The following is a 19240-nucleotide window of genomic DNA, read 5'->3' as shown; positions in this document are numbered from 1 at the left end:
ACATCCATCTTTCCATTCTGTCAAACACTTCTCATATAGCCCTAGCAGAACTGAGCCGTCTCACTTTCCATCTCTTCACTGTCTCATTCTCTCGCTCATTACGTAAGCGAGGAAAAAATCAGACTATTCATTACCCAACAGGCAAGAAAATATCTCAAATTATAATCCTGTGAAATAGATTTGTCCTTTCCTTTTGGGTTAGACCACAGAGGAAGCCAAAAGAGGATTTCTGAGGGCTGTGTGATGATTGATGATGTTTGCCTGCAAATAACTACAGTGATACAGGAGTGTGGTTAATGTCACATAAATATCATGTTGACACCACCCTTTGGCAGATTGACAGGCGCTTGTTGTAGCCAGATGAACTCATTGTGCACTGTTAGTGCTTATTGGAACACTGTGTATACTATTTACATAATACCATTAAACTAAACGCATGGAGACTGTTTAGAGCTCTGAAACTTATACAGGAGTATTTTTTAAATTAAATCTGTGAGTGGGTTTTCTTTTCACATTGCCTCAGATTGCTCGTTCAGGTGACTTCTTAAATGTCACTCTCTGAGATATTCTGCAGTTTTTCTTCCATTTATCAGCTCAGGAGTTCAATCACAGAAAAAGAGCTTACCTTTATAGACATTAAGTGTTCATGCTGTTTTAAATTTGTTCTCCAGCATCACTGCACCAGCATCCTGCACACTCACACACTCGCTAACAAATACACACAGCCACATTCCTCCAGAATGACATCAGGTTTGGACTCTGTACTGAACAAGGAACAAACTGCGCTGTGGATTGTTTTACTCTTAAGAGAGGCTAGATCAGACATCTGCTATCACTTCCCAGCTGATACGGATTCAAAGAAGACTTGTTGAAGTATGTGGGGGTTTGCGTCTGCGTGTGCATGTCTGTGCTTGTGATTCTCTCCTGCTTCGTGAGAGCACTCTGTAAGCCTGAATCCTCATGTATATGTTTGTCTGTGTTCACAAGCATTTTTGACCTCGTCAGGTTGTGACCTACCATGTATCCCATCAGTGTGAAATAAATCTGGCCTGCTTGGAGTCAGCTGTCTTTGTATATGCGTGAATAAGCTTTTGAGATTAAGCTAGAATCTGCAGTCTAACCTTGAAACCTGCCACTTATTTCTCATGTGCCGGCACTACAAAGCCTCATTTCCCCCAGACTGGAGCAGCAGGAGTCGCCTCCTTGTTCCCGGTGACCTCTGATATCTTTTCTGCTATTTATTTTCAGGCTCTGATGCGATGCAGTGTATGTGGGTGGGGTGTCTCTCTGGGGGCCTCGGTCTGGCCCCCGTTCATGTGATCAGGCCCTACATGGAGTGGCATTTGGCTCTGCGGGGCCCCGTCTGGGAGCAGAGAGCTGATCTGCAGCCAGCCTGGAATGCCAGACATTTGAAGTCAGACTTGTTAAAAAAGAACGAAGAGTGGTAGGAGTTTGGTCAAATAGGCCCCTGTGTCTAAAATAGCCCACAGACTTTGTCCGAGAGGGAGGGAAAGGAGACAAAGCTGTTTCCCCGCGGCTGACATTAGGAAAGGCCAGCCCACCAACCTTTGCTTGGAAAAGGGAAGAATAGATAAAGTTTTAAGTTGTGTGTTTGCTGTTTGCTTTTTGTCCGTTTCCTAACCTGTCTGTCATTGTGTCTTAAAAGTGCCTGTTTGTGTGTTTGTGTTGGCTTATGCAGTTATGTGCACAATGTGTGAAATGTCTGTGTTGCACTGGTTCAGTAGTTCAACAGTTATCACACCAGGGAGTCGACGCTGCACTTGGGGAAAGAGAAAAACTCATGACACAGTGACAGATGGAGGATGCTCTTTTTTATTTTTCTCTCTGTTTCCAGAAATATCTAAGGTTTTGGATAATCCTTGTGCTTTCAGATTTTGAATTCCCTGTCCTCTCTGTGTTTGTATATTCCTGATCACTTTCTGTATCTTGATGAGTAGTATATCCTTCGTTACCTACTTTGCTTCACTAACTCTCATTTATACACACGCTGCACACCCTCATCATCTTTTTCCTCGTTCCTCTGTCTCATGGGGCTGTTTTACTGGTGTCCCAGCTATGAGCTTAGCTTGGCTATGGATGTCAATTACAGGACTATGATATGGCCCCTGCTGCATTATGCATGAAAGTGTCCCACTGGGGAAAAAAATGGCCTACAGCCAGGAACGATAGATGGAGAGATGGAGGGATGAATTATGGATGGAGAGATGGAGGAGCAAGACGCTGCCGCAAATCTGTGTCTCACCCAAATTGAAGACTTTCCCCATACACACACACCTCTGAAGCTGCGGGCCAAGTCACCGTGGGTGAGTCGTGAGGTTGACATGTGAGAAGGCACAGGAGGACTTTAATCAGCCTTTCATTTTTGTGCGTTAAACTCAATGGAGTACCCCATCACAGAGGTCACCTAAGGTCTTTGTCTGTTATCCAATCTTACATTGTGTTACTCTTGTTTATTGCCTTCTGGATACAAATTATACCACACTTTGTCTGAGTTGATTTCTGCATAATTTCCTCCTTAAGATACCACATGAAAGCAATCAAGAGTAGGGAATATAATTAACAGCAGAGTCTCAAATTTATGTTTGGCAACCAATGAAATGTCAGATTGTTAATCCATTTCTCAAATCTATTTAGAACAACATGACCAAAAAAAGAAGAGCAGACAGTTAATCTTTATTACAACCAAAGGGCAATTTGTTGCACAGCTAGTTGTTAATTAAAAAGCAGTCAGAGATCACAAACATTAAAAACAGACATGAGACAGGGCAGGCTTAGAAGAATTTATATGCTCTTCAATGACCAACATTTAAACATCAAGTCAGATTTTAGAAGTCACCCTGATAAGAGGGTCTGGAGTGCACAGCAGAGCAGACGTTAGACTATTGGGGTATTTTAGTGTGGTAAATTGAGGAGCCTCTTCTTGAATCTAAAAAAGTCTCTTGAGAACAACAATGTATCTCAGATATCAAGATGAAAAATCTGCAGGGTTATTGTCTCAGTTGTAGCACCATTTAGATTTCTTAAAACAAATAAAAGTGTTGTTTTGGGATTAATTTATGGCAGCAAAAGGAAGTTATCAGAAAGTAGCATGACACACGCTCTGCGCAACTATAGTGAGTTACTGTTGCTGGCCTGTTTAGTTGCAAAGAGATGAGAGAAAGAGACACCGTGTTGCTGAAACCTGTGTGTTCTGATGGTTTGTACAAAATTAGATAGAATCTGATAAACAGCTATTTGTATTTGTCTGGATCGAAGTGACGATGTACCTTGCAGCCATCTCTTTCTTGGAATAACAAAAGACAGCGCATTTTGTCCTCGTACTTTTACCCTCCAAAATTTCTTGTTAGCTTTTGGCTATCATTGCATTTTTGTTATTTATCGACACTTTCACAGCATGGGAAATAAACGAAACGGCCAATATAGCTCATCACTGTCCTCTTAAAACTAGCAGGTTTCGTTTGTTCTGAATATTGACAACACTTATAAAGGTGTTTAAATTATGCCAATTCAAGGGTGAAATCCTTTCAAGGATCCAGCTAAAATGTAATGAAATGCAGACATGTCAAGTAACTAAGTAAAAAATACTTTGTTACCTTACTTAAGTAAAAATTTGGGGTATCTATACTTGAGTAATTATTATTATAATTTTTTTTTTTCAACTTTTTACCTTTACTTCTTACATGTTCAGGCAAAAATCTGTTCTTTCTACTCTGCACATTTTAAAAATAGCCTCTCTACTCCTGTTTCATTCTAGCTTGTCAATGTTTAAAAAAGACACACACCAAAAAAAGTAAACACCTATCATAAAATTACTGAATTGCGTCGTCTGGAAAAAGTGAATTAGATTATGGATGGATAAGGTGTGTTAACATAAAACCATTCCAACACCCTATTGGTTTGTACCTGATCCATCACACCTACAAATGACACAAATCGCGCCACACTTCAGCAAAGACATTAAAGACGTATGTAGCATAGTATGAAGATGTCGGTGGCAGAGACTCAGGAGAGGGTTGAACTATATGAACTATGGGCACCTGTGGCACAGTCTAAGCTTTTGACCTTAATGGCATTTTCCCCCCAAGTTACTTTTAGTTTTGTACTTTAAGTATATTAGTTTTGAAAGCAGTGCTCTGACTTAAGTAAAAAACTAGAGCTGATACTTCAACTTCTACAAAAGTCTTTTTAAACCCTTGTAACTTTACTTCTACTTGAGTAACGAATGTGAATACTTTGACATCTCTGATGAAATGTCTATGGGGAATTTCCCATCTGTGTTGTCAGCTGTTCCTGGGTGACATAGCTTCCTAGCTTGCTAACCAGCTGACAAAGCTAGCGTCATCTAACTTAACCATCATCACTGCCATTTAAAGGCTAATTTTGAGTTTCTTGGTGTCTGTCTTTTTAGCATTTATGTCTCTCTCTGTTCTACTGAGTTGAACTAAAACTGATATGCTAAGAAATTAAATTGCTAATCTATCACTCAGCTGCTTGAGGGAATAACTCTGCACACAAGAATCGTTGTATGTGGTTGCAGAATCTGTCGTTATGGATGGTTATGGTATGGCATTGCAATCAAGAGATGAAGAATTGTCTCAGAAGAGTTAAGATTTGTTTGTAAAGTAGCTGTCAGTTTAATATGCAGCTGTACTTTCCTTACAAGGTACATTTACTGAACACTGAAAAACTCTTAATAAATTATGCAATTAAAAAGTTATTTTCTCACACATAATGTCCAAAAAACTAGAAACTGTCATTGAAAGTCAGAGGACAAACACTCATCCCCACAGCAGGCCATGGATTCAGCTCAGATGAAAGGTGTCTACACAAGTACAGGTGTTACATATTCATACCTGTTTTCTGCAAGTTTCTTGTGTGTGTAGCCCTGACAGGTCCCTGATGTCAACTAATGTCAGTCAGTGTATCAGTGAGTGTGAAAGATGCTGTTGTTATGCATCCCCTCCATGGTGGGATGACACTATTTGTCACTGTAGTGATGGATTCCGCATCCCTCAGAGGAGCATGTGCAAGCGCCGTCTCTGAAAGGCTGTCTTTGTGTTCCACACTCGCTCACACACACACACACACATATACACACATGAACACACAAGTACACACACAGACGTAACGCACTGCTGGAGCTGACAACAAAGGCATGCTTATCCAATTGTAGGGGAATAAGATTAGGCTACAAAGAAACTCATAAGGCTAATGTTAGCATCTCCTGCTCCAGTGAGGCCCTTTGTTTGTGTAATCAGGAAAAACATGGGATTAGATTTGAGATGCTGTCTCTGAAATGATGCCCATAAGACCCCTATTGTGTGAAGTTGACATGTTACTAAACAGCAGAATGCAAGGCCTGCCCTCTATCTGATAAAACAATCCTCAGGGAAATAAAACATAGTTGTGCTCTTCAGATATCCAATTTTGTTTCCCTGCAAAACAGCCTGTCTGGAAGACCCTGGCCTGACCCCTGTCTTTAGTCAATGTTTTCCTTTATAATCGACTCATCACTATAATTAGATTATGGATAGAGTAGAAAATGACTCTGTCATCTGGTGTTTTAAGATGCTAATCTCTCCTTCATGACATCAGTTTTATTAAAATAAACTGTAATCCAGCATAAACAGCAGCATGTGGTCTTATTATACCTTTGGTGGAACACTGAAACCTACAGGTGAGGTAATTACAGCTACTGTGTCACAGCAGTTTCAAGAGGCATCACTGTTTTTGTTAATATCAATTTGTAATTAAAGCCCACATGAAATCAAACTCAGAGAGAAAAAAAGAATTTTATGTTTCCTTTAGTTTCATGTAATTAACATAAATTTTGGCGCTGAAATGTACACAAAAGGCACTCTTCTGTAGGAAGCCAACTTTGCAGTATACTGTGCCACCAGAGTGAGGTCAGTAGTTCCCGGACGCTTAAAGTCTAGAGAGTGTGAAAGGAATTCTAGACTCCTGTGTTGTTTTATGGGTCAGGAGAGAGGGAGAGCACTCCTTTGCACCTCTGTGACCCCTCCACAGTTCTCCTGTTGAAGAATAGCCTTGACTGTCACGCACAGTCTGGCCTAAGCCCCTCAGGGCGCCCACAGCCTGTTGCATAAGGCAGGAGTGAAGAATGCTCCACAAAAGTCTTCAGCCATGACCTTGGCTTTAACTGAGCTCTCCTATTAGCCAGGGTTAACAGTCACATGTCCTGCATTCTTGTGTCTATGTGGAGCTGAGTATTTGAATTCAGTGCTCAATATTGAAACACTGACTGATGACGAGTAAAAATTATACAAAATGGTTTTAAATATCAAATGTGCATTTTCTTCAACAATCAAACACACTGAAAGTCAAGTGTAGTGATAGTGATACTTCCAGACGGTACTAACTTAGCCTTGAAACTTCAGGTTTCCAGGCAATATATCCCACTCACACTGGTGACTTTTTTCCTGTGCAACCAGAGGGTTGACATTTTTGAAATGTCACTTCTGAAATATCTCAACAGCCACAGGATGGATTGCCTGGAAATTTGCAGCACACACAGAGGATGAGTTATCCTAACTTTGGTTGTCCCTTTAGCTTCTCCTCTGGCAAATGGACTTGTACTTACAGTAAATCGCTCTTTTCTGCATTCACGACTACTTGAAGGCACTTTTACACTGCTTGTCAAATTCATCCATCCAGACCATATCCATACATAGTGGCATAGATTTGATTTTGACATTGGTTGGGACATGACCAGCACCATTTTTCCATTTTTAAATTGACCACTTTGTCTCATATCTAAGATCACCTGTTGCTGTGACCCTGCCACTCCACTGCTGTCTGATAAACATCAGTTTTGATGCTTCTTCTGTCAACTGAAGAAAGTAAAAGTAGCAAATTGATTGTTATTAAGAGTGAGGAAACGGTAAGAAATGATGTTTAGCATTCATTAGCAGTTGCCTATGAGGAGGGGCTGTTTTCCTTAGGCACCTTAGACTTTGTTTGGTGAAATAAATCCACCTTTCTTTTCTTGCCCAACATCCAGAACGATCTCAAAGACGTAGTTGGGAGGTGGTGACGAAGTGGGAAAGGATTTACCCCTTTGTGTGCCACATGAGTGACCTAAGTGAGGTCTCCACAAAAACTGCTCCCCCTGGTGGCTGGCTGCAGTACAGGTTAAAAAATCCGGCTTTCCAGCCATTCCAGATGGGCTGCGGTCAAACTTTAAAAAATTGATGCTCCTTGTAGAAATGTTTCTCAAGCCTGATTGTTGTGGTGATTTGAAGATATCATTTGGCTGTCTTGTATTCAAGTCCTCTTTTTCTGAAAAGTTTCGTTTTCATTAGTTATAAGAGGTTAAAAACGAGGCTTTATGTCACGTTTAAGGATGATTGACAGCTGCTGTTCTCATGTATTTTTTTCTTGGATTGTATAATGTCTGGAGGTGGAGTCAAGAAGTGATTAGACTCTCGAAAGAAAAAAAGAAAACCATTTCTGTCACCCAGCTCCATTCAGATTCTCCCAGAATCCCTCATTGTCTCTACTGCGCAGACTCTGGCTGCAATTGCTGCCAATGACTGCACCTGTGACAGCGGTATTTTGGCTTCAAAAGTGTACAATGATAAATGGCGGAGCTACACTGTCCACTCTATATACAGTCTATGGTCCATACACAATTCTACACCCTTATCAATACACCATTGCAGAGGCTGCTTTAGTAAGGGGGAATCAACTAAATTCATTCATACACATACACACATCCCTGACTTCTTCAGCAAGAGTGATGATAGAGTTAAGTTTTTGTTCAGTCAATCTCAAAAAGATATAAGATTCAGTATAATGTGATTCTGGCAACCCTTTCTGGCATCTTTGTTAGTATAGCCCTTGGGGAAAAACAAGGATACTTGACTGTCAAACCTATTTTTTTTTTTTTTTTAACCTTTGGCTAGAGTCCATTTGAAGAAAATCCTTGAACTACATAAGAAAAAAAGGTTTCCACACAACACACTACCTCATTTTCACAGACAACTCAGCCTTAGATTCATCTGACAGAGGGGTGTGCTTGTGCCAATCCCATTTTAGCAGCACAGTATTCTCTCCTGCCAAGTTTCATGTGCAGTAAAAGACACTTTCCAAAGCCTCATCAAACCGAAAATTTACTTCCTTGATTGGGAAGAAAGGAAAAGTTTTTTGGGGGGAAATATTCTTGACTTATCCCTTGTTACAGATATCTAAAACAGAGATTTAAGGAAAGTTTCATATATTGAATAGTGTTGACAAACTCACATTTGATAACAGTTATCCTGGAATTTAACAACTTAGGGTCTTTGTATTCCTTTTCTCATTACAAGAGAACTTAATAAGGCTTTTGAATAGATTAGTACACACAGCCACACACAAACACTGTACACAGGCTCCATCTCCTCTTGTCTTTCCTGAAATACTGAAAGTATATCAGTGTTTTTGTGTGGGAATATTTGACACATTTTATCTGTTTACAGTAGTGCACAGAAGGAAACACTTCTCCCTACAGCTACAAACACTTCAAATGCACTTTAAATTTTATCACAAGTAGAACCACATGTTGAATTTCCTTGTGTGAAGTGTGAGAGGTAAATCTCAATTAACATAATTGCTCAATAAATCAGTCATGAATATTTAGTTAAAACAGATGCTTGCAGTTTACTTTAAATATCCACATTTGTCAAGCTTTGTTTTAAGGCGTTAAAGTATAAAGCCTTGTCTTAAAAAATAGTGGAAACCTTCAAAGGTCTGGAATTGGCTGTGTTGTCTTCAGATACAAAGATTAAAAAGAGAAGTTGAAACTTGAAATCTGGACTGTCCACAGCTGGAAAAATGTGGTTTATTTAATTTGACCCATTTAATGACGCTGGTGTTTACACAGAGCAGTGAGGTTCTGCATGAACAGTTGATGACTAAGCTGCACGCCTGTTAATGTAATTTAGAAAAAAAGAGGAAGGGAAGGGCAGTAAGTGACTCTCATTAGTGCACACACGTGTCAATTCTTCTTGCATGGCGTGTTCAGGCTACATTTTCTCTAATTATAGGTGTGGAACATTGTCTTAGCCACTCTTTGATCTTTTGGGATGATGGTAGGGACATCTTTATCTGCCTTTGGCTTTTTTCCCCTCTTGGTCACCTGTTCTTGTCCCCATCTTTGTTTACTCATCTTTGAGTTGCATTCTGTTCCACCTTGCTTATTAAAGCATTTTTAAACTCTCGTCCTCTAATCCTCATACCTTTTATCCCCCACACATTATCAACCAGTTTTGACATTTTTATTTAGCTTCGACTCTCTTCTTCATGAACCATTTCATTCCTTCTCTCTTCCCAGCCCGCATATTATTTTCCTGTCCCAGAGTGTGTTGGGCACTGGGAGTCCTGCTTCTGGAGAAAACAGCCTTTCTCTGTGTGGGTCCAGGATCTGCCACGAGATCGCTCACTCCTGGTTTGGTTTGGTTATCGGAGCTCGAGACTGGACTGAGGAATGGATCAGCGAAGGCTTTGCTACCTACCTGGAGGACATCATCTGGGCCCAAGCACAAAAAGTAAAGTACAAATAATACCTGAGGATTGCAGGGAACCACAAAGTTCTTGCTCAAAATAACTCAATATTAAGTCTGTCCAGCCTTGGGGAAGAGCATGCACTAAGATATAATAACATGATCTTTTTGATACACAGGGTTAGATAACGTTTAACTCCTAGTTTTCTAGTTGTGTCCCAGATGTTTCTGTAGTTTGTTTTGTCACCCTTAACTGTTAGTATGATGGAAACAACCAATGGAAACACTTTACACTGAAGCCTTAAATGTCCACAACTTCTGCGCCAGAAGTTTCAGACATTACTGTGGTATGGTTGGGATGCATGTCAGGAAGAGTTGGCTTTTGTATAGCTGTCATTAAAGCATATATAAGGCACAAAGACACCAATCCAAGTTTCAGAGCTGTAAACTACATCTGAAAGCCTCAGATAAGCCGGCCAACAAAAGGGTAGAAGTTCCTGGCAGCCTCAAAAATGTATTTCTGGAAAACTTCTTGAGCTTCATAAGAAGTAAGTACACTACACCGAACGACAGGAGTGGTAAAAAAAAAAAGTCCTCAAAAAGTGAAAATCACATCAGTGAGAAAAAAAAGGAAAGCTCCAGATGTCCTCTAATTAATGCCTGTTAACAAGGACACCTGCAGGGAAAATAAGATTAACAACAAAGAAAGGGTGTAGTTGTTGGCATGAATCCATTGCTTGCAACACTAGCTCCATCTTTAATCAGGGAGTGACATCTACATAGATCTAATCCTCCTACTTGCTTTCCCACACCGTCTTAAATTACACAAATGTTATTCTTGCGTCTGTGCCGTTGCATCATGTCACCTTTTAGACATGAGCCCTGCTTTGACAAAACCGGCTCGAAGCAGGCCAGTTCTTGCTGCTGAGATCAATAAGACAAACATAGAAACAGTAGACAGTGCTGCCTCTGTGGTTTGGATTTGATCTGTTTCCTTTCTATTTTTGCTGATTTAATTCACCATACTTAATTTCCCCCCTCTGGTTTCTCTGCTCTGCCCTAATCTTTTCCCTCACATCTTTCCCACTCTTCATATGTCTCTCCCTGCAGCTCTCCTTACAAGAGACAGCAGAGCAGTCTGACCTGAAGGCACTGCTGAGGTGGAGACGACTCTCTGATGAGCTGCAGAACTCAGAGGAGTCACTTCAGATCCTCAGGTGTGTATGTTTTTCGATCAAGGACATCTACCTTAATTATGAGCCGCTAATGCTTCTATAAAACCAGATCACGTAAACTCTCATAAAACTGATCTGAAATGCTGACTTCCTCTTTCCTACTAATCCCTTCAACTCTACAGAGGTTAACCACAGCAGGCTGTCTGACATCTTTATTATGCTTCTCTATTGTCAGTGTGTGTGATACTAATTTTAAAACACGCACCTTTTATCTGATCTATACGTCTCTATGGCCTCGACTGTAGGCAGTTTTTAAGGATCATTTTGTAAATCACTTTCAATTTGTCAAGTGCCACAGTTGCTGTCATTGAGTTTATGCAAACATACACTTCAGCATAGATGTGTATAATTCTCATCAGCTTAAGCTAAATAATACACTGTAGCAGTGCCAGAAAAACCACACCTAATGCTCACAGAACTTAACAAAAAGATGATCCTTAAGTAGGGTGACTCATCACTGTAAAAATCAGCCTACGCTTAACCACAAAAGATTTCCTAAGCCTGTAAATTAACCACAATTACACCTCAAAAGTCTCACCATCAAAATTAAAGGTAGCACAGCATATTTCCAGGCAGCAGGGGAGCAAAAAAAATTTGAAGAGTTGCTTTACTTTGAAACTTTTTATGAGAGTAAAGAGACAGTAAGTTCTGCTTAATTTTGTCTACACGTGTAGACGCACACGTGAGGCTGAGGTACATACATTCCAGGGGTACAGGTGTGGCAGGTGTGGCGGGTATATCCCGGCGTACTGTACTGTCATGTCTGAGAAAAGCTCTGCACACATGCACTGCACGCGCACGCAAACACACAAACTTTTCATCTGATACTGACAATGTGGGACCCACACCCTGTTTGTTCAATCCAGGGTGGAAGCACAGTGTCATCAGGGGATTAAAGGTGTAAAACCACACCTGGAGTTAACTGTTTAGGGGGAGAAGTGTTAGTTCTTCTCAGAACTTTGTGCATTTCACATTTAGTCTTGTAAGCCTTACAGCAAATCAATAACTTATTGGTTTAATGGCTCTTTTTCTTGGCACTACCTTCCCACTGTGTCAAAAGATTTCATAAACAGGAGAAGATTTTGTGAATTATTCCCAGTGTCAAACTAGTTCATGGTCTCTGAAACTCATTAAAGTTATTCTTGCTTAAAGAACTTCAGTTTTTAGAAAAATAGTGATTCTTTGAGAAGATTTTCAATGCTTCATGGTTGGCAATGTTAACCAAGGTGTAAATGTTTACATGCTTCAACTTTTATTACCTCCTGTGCATGCTGTGATGATAAAATTTCCAATTTGTGAAACTTGTACACTTTGTGACACCAGATAGATCTTTAGTCATGAATCTATCCGTCAATGAAAGGGTTAAATATGAACTTGAGAGCTGCGTGTGTGTGTCTGTCTGGCAGTCTATCAGGGTGTTCCCCTATGAGGCAGACTCATGGGCGGTTTGGAGGATCAGGATTAGGTTTCTCTGCACCTGACGGGGTTAAACCAACAACATAAAACTAACATCTGAAAAATGCAAATAAAACATGCACACACACATACACAGACTACATGCCCGTACTTATTGATGCATACGTTTTGACTGATTATGTTACATGGAGACACATTTTTAACAAATGGCATAGAAAAACAATGTAAAACATACAAGAACCCTTTTCACATGTTAGCATACATGTGAATCTAGTGGTCTGTGAGCCTTGTTTTCACTTGATAAACTGCAAGGATACTATTTGTATCATCAGTGTGACCATTTTTGTGTTTTCAGTTGTATGATTTGTACAGTAGAGTGATTGTTCGTTCACTTTTAATTAGGTGATTTAATGATGATACTGCAAAAAGTCTTTAAAAGGTGTGTGATTTCTAAACATTTTCCCAGAAGTCTCTTTGAGGAATCTACTCTCATTAAATCAGTGTTGGTATTCACTTATCTCAGCTTAACTGCTGTGTAACTGAGGGTCTAATTGACAGCAACTGGCTTAGTGTTCACTTTTGTTTAAAAACACTGAAAAACAAGATTTGCCTTGGGTACTTCTCATTTGAGGCAAATGCTTTTTACATCCCTCACAGTACAGGTTTCCATGATAATGTATAGTGAGTGGGTGGCCAGTCAGAATCCCAGCAGGGTGTGCACAACCTTGACTCAAAGCTTTTGAAGTCTTATCTCACTCTAAAGAGAGTTAACATTGAACTAAACACTACAGTTCAAAGTAAAGTTAAGTTTCATTATTAGCTTGGAGATAAAGTTTGACAAAGGAAATGGGACTTCTGCAGAAATATGAATATTGACATTTCTGTCTTCATACAGCTCTCATTCACCTCAGATCTTTGCAGTTGACACACCTTAAAACATGAATACGTCAAATGTCACAACTTTAAATATTGCGGGTAAGATCACCTCTGCTTAAGGTGCAAGTTACTTTGTAGTAAACTCATAGACTCACAAGCTCTGGTGCCGTTGCCTGGTTTGCTGGACAGGATCTTGCTCCACTTCTCCTTGTCAGAGATGGTTGGGGACCTGTTGCTCCTGAGACGGAAGCTAGTATTTTGGCAACATAGAGTACCAGTTTTTGCCGCATTCTCAACACGTAAAATATGCTGGACTCTTTTCTGCGGATTGATTTGATAAGGTGTGTGTGATCTGGTTGTCCCTGGAATTGATTTTGATTTTGAGATTTAACCCCTTACTGCCTGAATTAGTTTACAATTATATTAAAATATTGTTTTTGTGTTTTTTACATCCTTAAAGATGCTAAATTGAGGGGAGATTGTTGATTTGAATATAGCACATACAATTGTTATAATTAAGTTATATAGAATGGAATAGAACTTTATGTCATTGTAACAAGTACAACAAAATTGAAGTCACAGCAGTAATCAAGAAAACAAAAGTAGGAAAGTTTATAGAAAGTGCAAAAAGGTCCATAAGAAAATAGATGATGATAGCTTGTCTATCATTCTCCAGTTCAACCAGCCTCCACCTCCACAGGGTCCAGGACTGAGCTTTTCCCTCTGTTGCTGGGTTAGCAGGGCTAGCTCGTCCATCTTATTGGAGATAGATCTTACGTTCCCAATAACGATGAATGAAAGGACAAGTCCATGTCGTCACTTCTTAGCTCACACCTGAGAACCAGCACGTCATCCTCACCTCCTTCTCCTCACCTTGTGGGAAGACATCAGGCCTTACACCAGTTAGCATTGACATGCTATAGGCTGCTAACAGCTGAGTTCACATGTAAACAATGTGGTCATGGTTACATTTAGGATCTCCAGACAAACACAGGCGAAAAAGTAGTAAAAATTTCACTGAAGCCACAAAAAGTTTGGTGTCCATGGCCAACAAATGAGCCATACAAAGTAATGATTCACTCCAAATACAAAGATTACGAAAAAGAGACGAAAAAAAATTACAAGAAATGGACAAAGAAAAGAGAGCTGCTGCAAAAGGCAGCCATAGCCAAACAACCGCCTAGCAACTGATGTGCATAGATACAAAAAGTTCACCCTCTGACCAGTATATTGGGACATATTGCATTTGATACAATCCTTGGTATGTGTAGAACATGAATCAATAGGCATTAGTGAGAGACAAAGGTCATCTCAGCTGCATCAGGACCTGGCAGGGTATGTCGCAAATTTGCGACAGCAGGCATCAAGGGGTTATTTGATGTTATAGGGTTTGACCAATCAGAATCAAGTATTAACACAGCAGGGTGATAAATGTTAATAACGCATGGTATTATAGACCAGCATCACTGAAAATAATAAGAACAGAAGAGCTAAAACAGCTGAAGTGAAGTATGTTTTTGCATTAAGTTCATGTTTCACAGAAATCTAAATGAAAGGATTCATGTTGGTCTGATGCAGTGCACCAGAAAATATCTGCCTTTGGAACATTTTGTGACCAAAAATCCTCAACTCTTGCTTTTACTCAGTCCCTTCAACCATGTGTCATAATGTTTGTGAGGGAGATCATAACCTTATCTGAGGTCAAGGTCCATCTTTTCCGTTGTATCTAGTATCCTTGATCTTTCTCCAACCACAGTCATTGACTTCCTCCCTGCTGATGCTGTGACCAGTTTGTTCCAGTGTCTTATTCAGTCTCACTCAGTGTGTCACTGTCCCTTAAGGATACTATTTAGCAAGTAATAGCATTTGTGTTTGCCATATTAGGACATGTATTGATGCTGTATCAGGAGAAAAATGTCTCTTGACGTTATGATGCTTATTTCATCTACATCCCCCAGACTTATATCATAGTTTGACTGCAAATCCAGTTTCTGATGTGGTCTAGACAGCATGCACGTCCAAATCCTGATGCGGCACCACTGTTTCCCATTATAACTGTGGGATAACAACGCGTATAAATAAACATCAACGGGTTGTCACAAAGCACGGAGAAATGTTAGAGAGGATATCGTGAGGGGAAAGAAGAGAGCAAATGGGATGTACCAGGAGATATGCAAAACCTCAGCAGTAAACACACAAAAACACACTTAAAAAGGCTAAATGGCAGATTGTGCTTGCCAAGTTCAGTGGGTCACAATCGACACCCCCCTGATCCAGCAGGGGCCCCGGTGGCCAGTGTTTATCAGACCATTTCAGATGAGTTATATTTAGGGCAGCCTGGGCCAGACGCCACTCTCCCTGCTGATTCACTGGGCTGCTGGGAGTGCTGCTCTACCTTATCCGGTTTCCACAGTCAACCCAGTGTAATTTGTCAGGATATGGCTCTCGGAGCTATAAACCTCTGCGTGTGTGCGTATGTGTGTGTGTGTATGTGTGCGTTTCACATTAAGTTCTGTCAGTAATAGCTCCTGATTCCCCTCCGCTCTTTCTTTCTCTCTCAATCTCAGACACACCCAGGTGTATGCATGGCAACACACACAGACAAACACCCTCCCTCTCACACACATGGCCTACAAGTCAGATAAGAGCACCATTTATTCTGCAATACATTGAGCTATTGTGTGATTCTCCAAGGCAGCGAGCAGCGATTCCTCTTAAAGCTGCAGTTAATCATCTCTGACAAAGAGAGACGGCGAAAGACAAGGATTTACACATCCATACATCCCCACTCTGGACAGTAGGAAGGGTGGAGTTCCTTTGTCTAACACGGCAGTGATGGATCAACATTTTTTCTTGCTGTGCTTTGCGGCCAGTATCTCTGACGTGCTAACAGACACTTTTTCAACGCTGGAAATACATGTTCTGTCTTTGTTTCTGTCTTTCCAAGTCTCTTTTTTTTCTCTCTGGCAAACACGCAGGCACTGACACTGTCCAACGCAATATTTTCCAAAGATATAGCCTTTCCTGCTGCCCTTAGAGGAGTCTGTGACATGTTATCTGCAGTAACAGGCAGACTTGGGCACCACAGGTAGGAAAGCAATAATTCAGGTCTAGCCTTTAGCGCCCCTCTGTTTAACAAATACATAAGACTGTTCTGACTGGCTCTTAATATTGACATGCTGCATCATTATTTGTTCTAAAAATAGACTTGATGTTGTGATTTTCCTCACACAAAATGTTGATAGACATGCACATGAGCTCCAGGAGGAAACACAGTTTGCATGATGAAGCAGTGCCCACTCAAATTTAGAAACTCCAGGAAGCTGATGTCTTCCTTTCTCCATCCGCTGAGCAACCCAAACATCCCTGTCAATCTCCTGTCCTCAATTTCCCCTCACACGTCTCCTCGGCTTGTCCTGCGCCCTAGTCTTTATTTATTTTTTATGTTCTCACTCCTCAGGATAAAGACTCCAATAGATCAAATATTTGACTAACTTGTTGCTCACAGCTAAAGCTTTACTAGAAAGATAACACACTGGCGCTTTAAATCTTACACGACTCAGTGTGAGAAACTACTATGAGTGTGTGTTTGTGTGTGTATGTGTGTGTCTGGCCCTGTCAGGAAGCGGCCCTGTGGAAAAGTGCTAGCTGGTGATGAAGGGTGTATTGATTAGTGGGCCAGGCGCCTGGCGTATCGACTTGGCAGGAGGGTGATCCTTCAAGGCCCTCCTATTGGCACACTGAGTTAATCTGCTCAGCCTGATCAATACAGGCTAACTGAAACTATCATTGCACAGCATCCCACGTCAGGGCCGTGTTTGTCTGCCTTTTATTGGTTTTATGTGTCTTTGTTTGTGTGTTTATGGAGGTTGAAGGGATGATTTGTATCTGTGTGGTAGGAAAAAGAAATCTAGAGCATAGCTCGTGTGTGCCTGTGAACGGGGGTGCTTTTTCTGTGGAAGTGTTATATGTTCGCTCTGTGAGTCATGGGCAGTAAAGTCAGAGCGCAGCACTGTGAGGTCATATAAACAGTATAGCATGCCATTATAAATCTGCAGCCTGATTTCAAGCCTGCCTCAGGCAAACTATGGCAACTTGGCAACGGGTTTGCCATTGAGAGGACTGGCTGAGTAGCTGGATTCAGTGTTGCTGACAGAGTATTCCTGTTCTCCAGAAATTGTGGTTTTCCTGCTAGTGAAACGTCTGCAGAAGAAAGAAAAATTGAACAGTCGGTTTCTAGGTCCTGTAACTCCAACCAGGTCACTTTGGGCCTCTTGTTTGGATTTGTGTTCACCCCTTGTTCATTGTCTGTGCAGATTATCCCTCTGTGTTTACTCACGCTCTTACCTGTCTTGCCTTTCTTTCTTTGTGTCTTTTTGTTCCTTTGCTCTATTTGTCTTCCTGCAGACCCAACACAGAAAACACAGGTCAGGTCAGTGAGTCTGGCGCCTCCACAGTTAAACATGCCCTCAACCCCGACAAAGCCTTCATGCAAGTCCACTACCTCAAGGTGAGACGAATGTGGGAAAGGCAGGAAGGAAAGGAGGAAAATAGATGGTGGTGTTAGGAATAGAATGAAGGGAAAGGAACTCAGAAACAAATCAAACTTAAAAAAAAAAAAAACCCAAACAATCCTTTTATTATTTCTGGAGGAGAAATGCTTGCAACAGCATTTTTAATGATTTAAGAGGTTTTTCTTTGTATTGATTGATGACCGTTTTTATCTGTATTTGTCTCATCCTAGGGTTACTTCCTTCTGAGGTTCCTGGCCAGTCAAGTGGGGCAGCAACAATTCAATGACTTTTTCAGATTATTCATAAAGAAATACCACGGGCAGCTCATTTTATCTCAGGTAAGACAGAAGTGTAAAAAAGCTAATTTTTACTAAATTGACTTAGCAAAATCTTGTTGCCTTGCAGCTCCTTGAGAGCTGGTTAATGAAATCTAAGCTCATATTTGAAATGTTTTGATGACCTGTCTCAGAGGCACAGTGTTATTTCCATAAATTAATTGGAGGCTGATGTAAGCTTAATTCGTTAATTCTCCAGGACGCTTTTCAAATTCATCACCGTGCATAAGTTAAGCAACATATAGTGTGTGTTTATTCTGCTGTGGTGATAAAGCTGAGTGATCACACCTGGGTGTCAGCGCGCACACATGTGTGTCAGTGTGTGTGTGACAGGTGACATGTTCCACCTGGCTCCTGTTTCTTCAGTGGCAGGCTGAGTCTTACCACTAAATAATGGATGCTACATAATCACTGTTTGACCTTGTACGCCTGACTTAAGATCAAGTACGCCTTTCTCTTACTGTTTTTTCTGCCTCCCACACCTCCCTTCATGCCTCCATCTCCGTATCGTTTTTTTATTCTCTTTTTAACAGGATTTCCTGAGAATGCTGCTGATTACCTTTCCCGACATGGAGAGGTATGTAAGTGGCTATGAATAATGCTTCCAGTGTGATTCATGAATAATGAAAAAAAGCCTTGACGCATTAAAACCACTCTGGTTTTTTGCTCAAGTATTGGCAGCATGGTTTCCATTTCCAGACAAATTAAAAATATGCTTTTCATCATTTTTCTTTTTGAACCAAGCCCTGAAGCTTTTTTTTTCTTACTCAACAGATGTGCCTTGTTAGTAGATTTTCTGTCAAATACATGAGTATGTGTTGATTTGGCCTCTGACTAACTTGTTCCTACTGTGGAAACAGAGCCAGCAAATGTTTCCAACACCAATCCTGTTAAGAGAGCAGTCTCATCCCCTCTCATATTAATTGAAGTGTAAAAGGATAACTGCTCCTCCTGCTCTCCTCCTCTCTAATTTTCTCTTTCCCTGTCTGAGCTCGCTTAATCATTCAGCTCTCTATTTCTCCTGATTGCCTCATTAACCTCTTCTTCTCCCTGTCTATCTGTCCCTCTTGTTCTCCCTGTCTGTCTTTTGCTTCATTTTTCCCAGTTTTTGTCACCCCTCTCTTCTTTGAAAGTGGCCTTTTTTGTCATGTGGAGAGTGCTGCTGCTTTAGCAGAGATTGATTGAATTAAACAGAGGGAGTTGGGGACAGTCAATATTTGGATCTGATGCCTCTTTTAGTAAACAGCCTGCTCGAGGAGGGTGTTTTAGGATGAGAACAGACACTCAGACAGTGCTGGGGGTCAAGGGTGCTGTTTGCAGGGTGCATGTCCTTCCTATTCCTC

General features: G+C 40.8%; 1 protein-coding gene across 3 annotated transcripts in view; it reads left to right on the top strand.

Annotated features, from left to right (window-relative positions):
* Window positions 1-19240, top strand: part of aopep (aminopeptidase O (putative)) — an 86285-nt gene that overhangs the window by 18225 nt on the left and 48820 nt on the right. For all 3 annotated transcript variants that reach the window (XM_074670482.1, XM_074670481.1, XM_074670479.1), the window contains exons 7-11: window positions 9353-9566; window positions 10632-10738; window positions 17456-17558; window positions 17793-17900; window positions 18431-18474. In XM_074670482.1, coding sequence (XP_074526583.1) covers window positions 9353-9566; window positions 10632-10738; window positions 17456-17558; window positions 17793-17900; window positions 18431-18474 — 576 coding nt within the window. The remainder of the gene's footprint in view (window positions 1-9352; window positions 9567-10631; window positions 10739-17455; window positions 17559-17792; window positions 17901-18430; window positions 18475-19240) is intronic.

Source organism: Halichoeres trimaculatus, unplaced genomic scaffold, assembly GCF_033239565.1.
Source record: "Halichoeres trimaculatus isolate MK-OKI-2021-1 unplaced genomic scaffold, fHalTri1.1 fHalTri1_scaffold_5, whole genome shotgun sequence".
Classification (NCBI taxonomy): Eukaryota; Metazoa; Chordata; class Actinopteri; order Labriformes; family Labridae; genus Halichoeres; species Halichoeres trimaculatus.
This window is presented reverse-complemented; position numbering and strand designations above follow the sequence as displayed.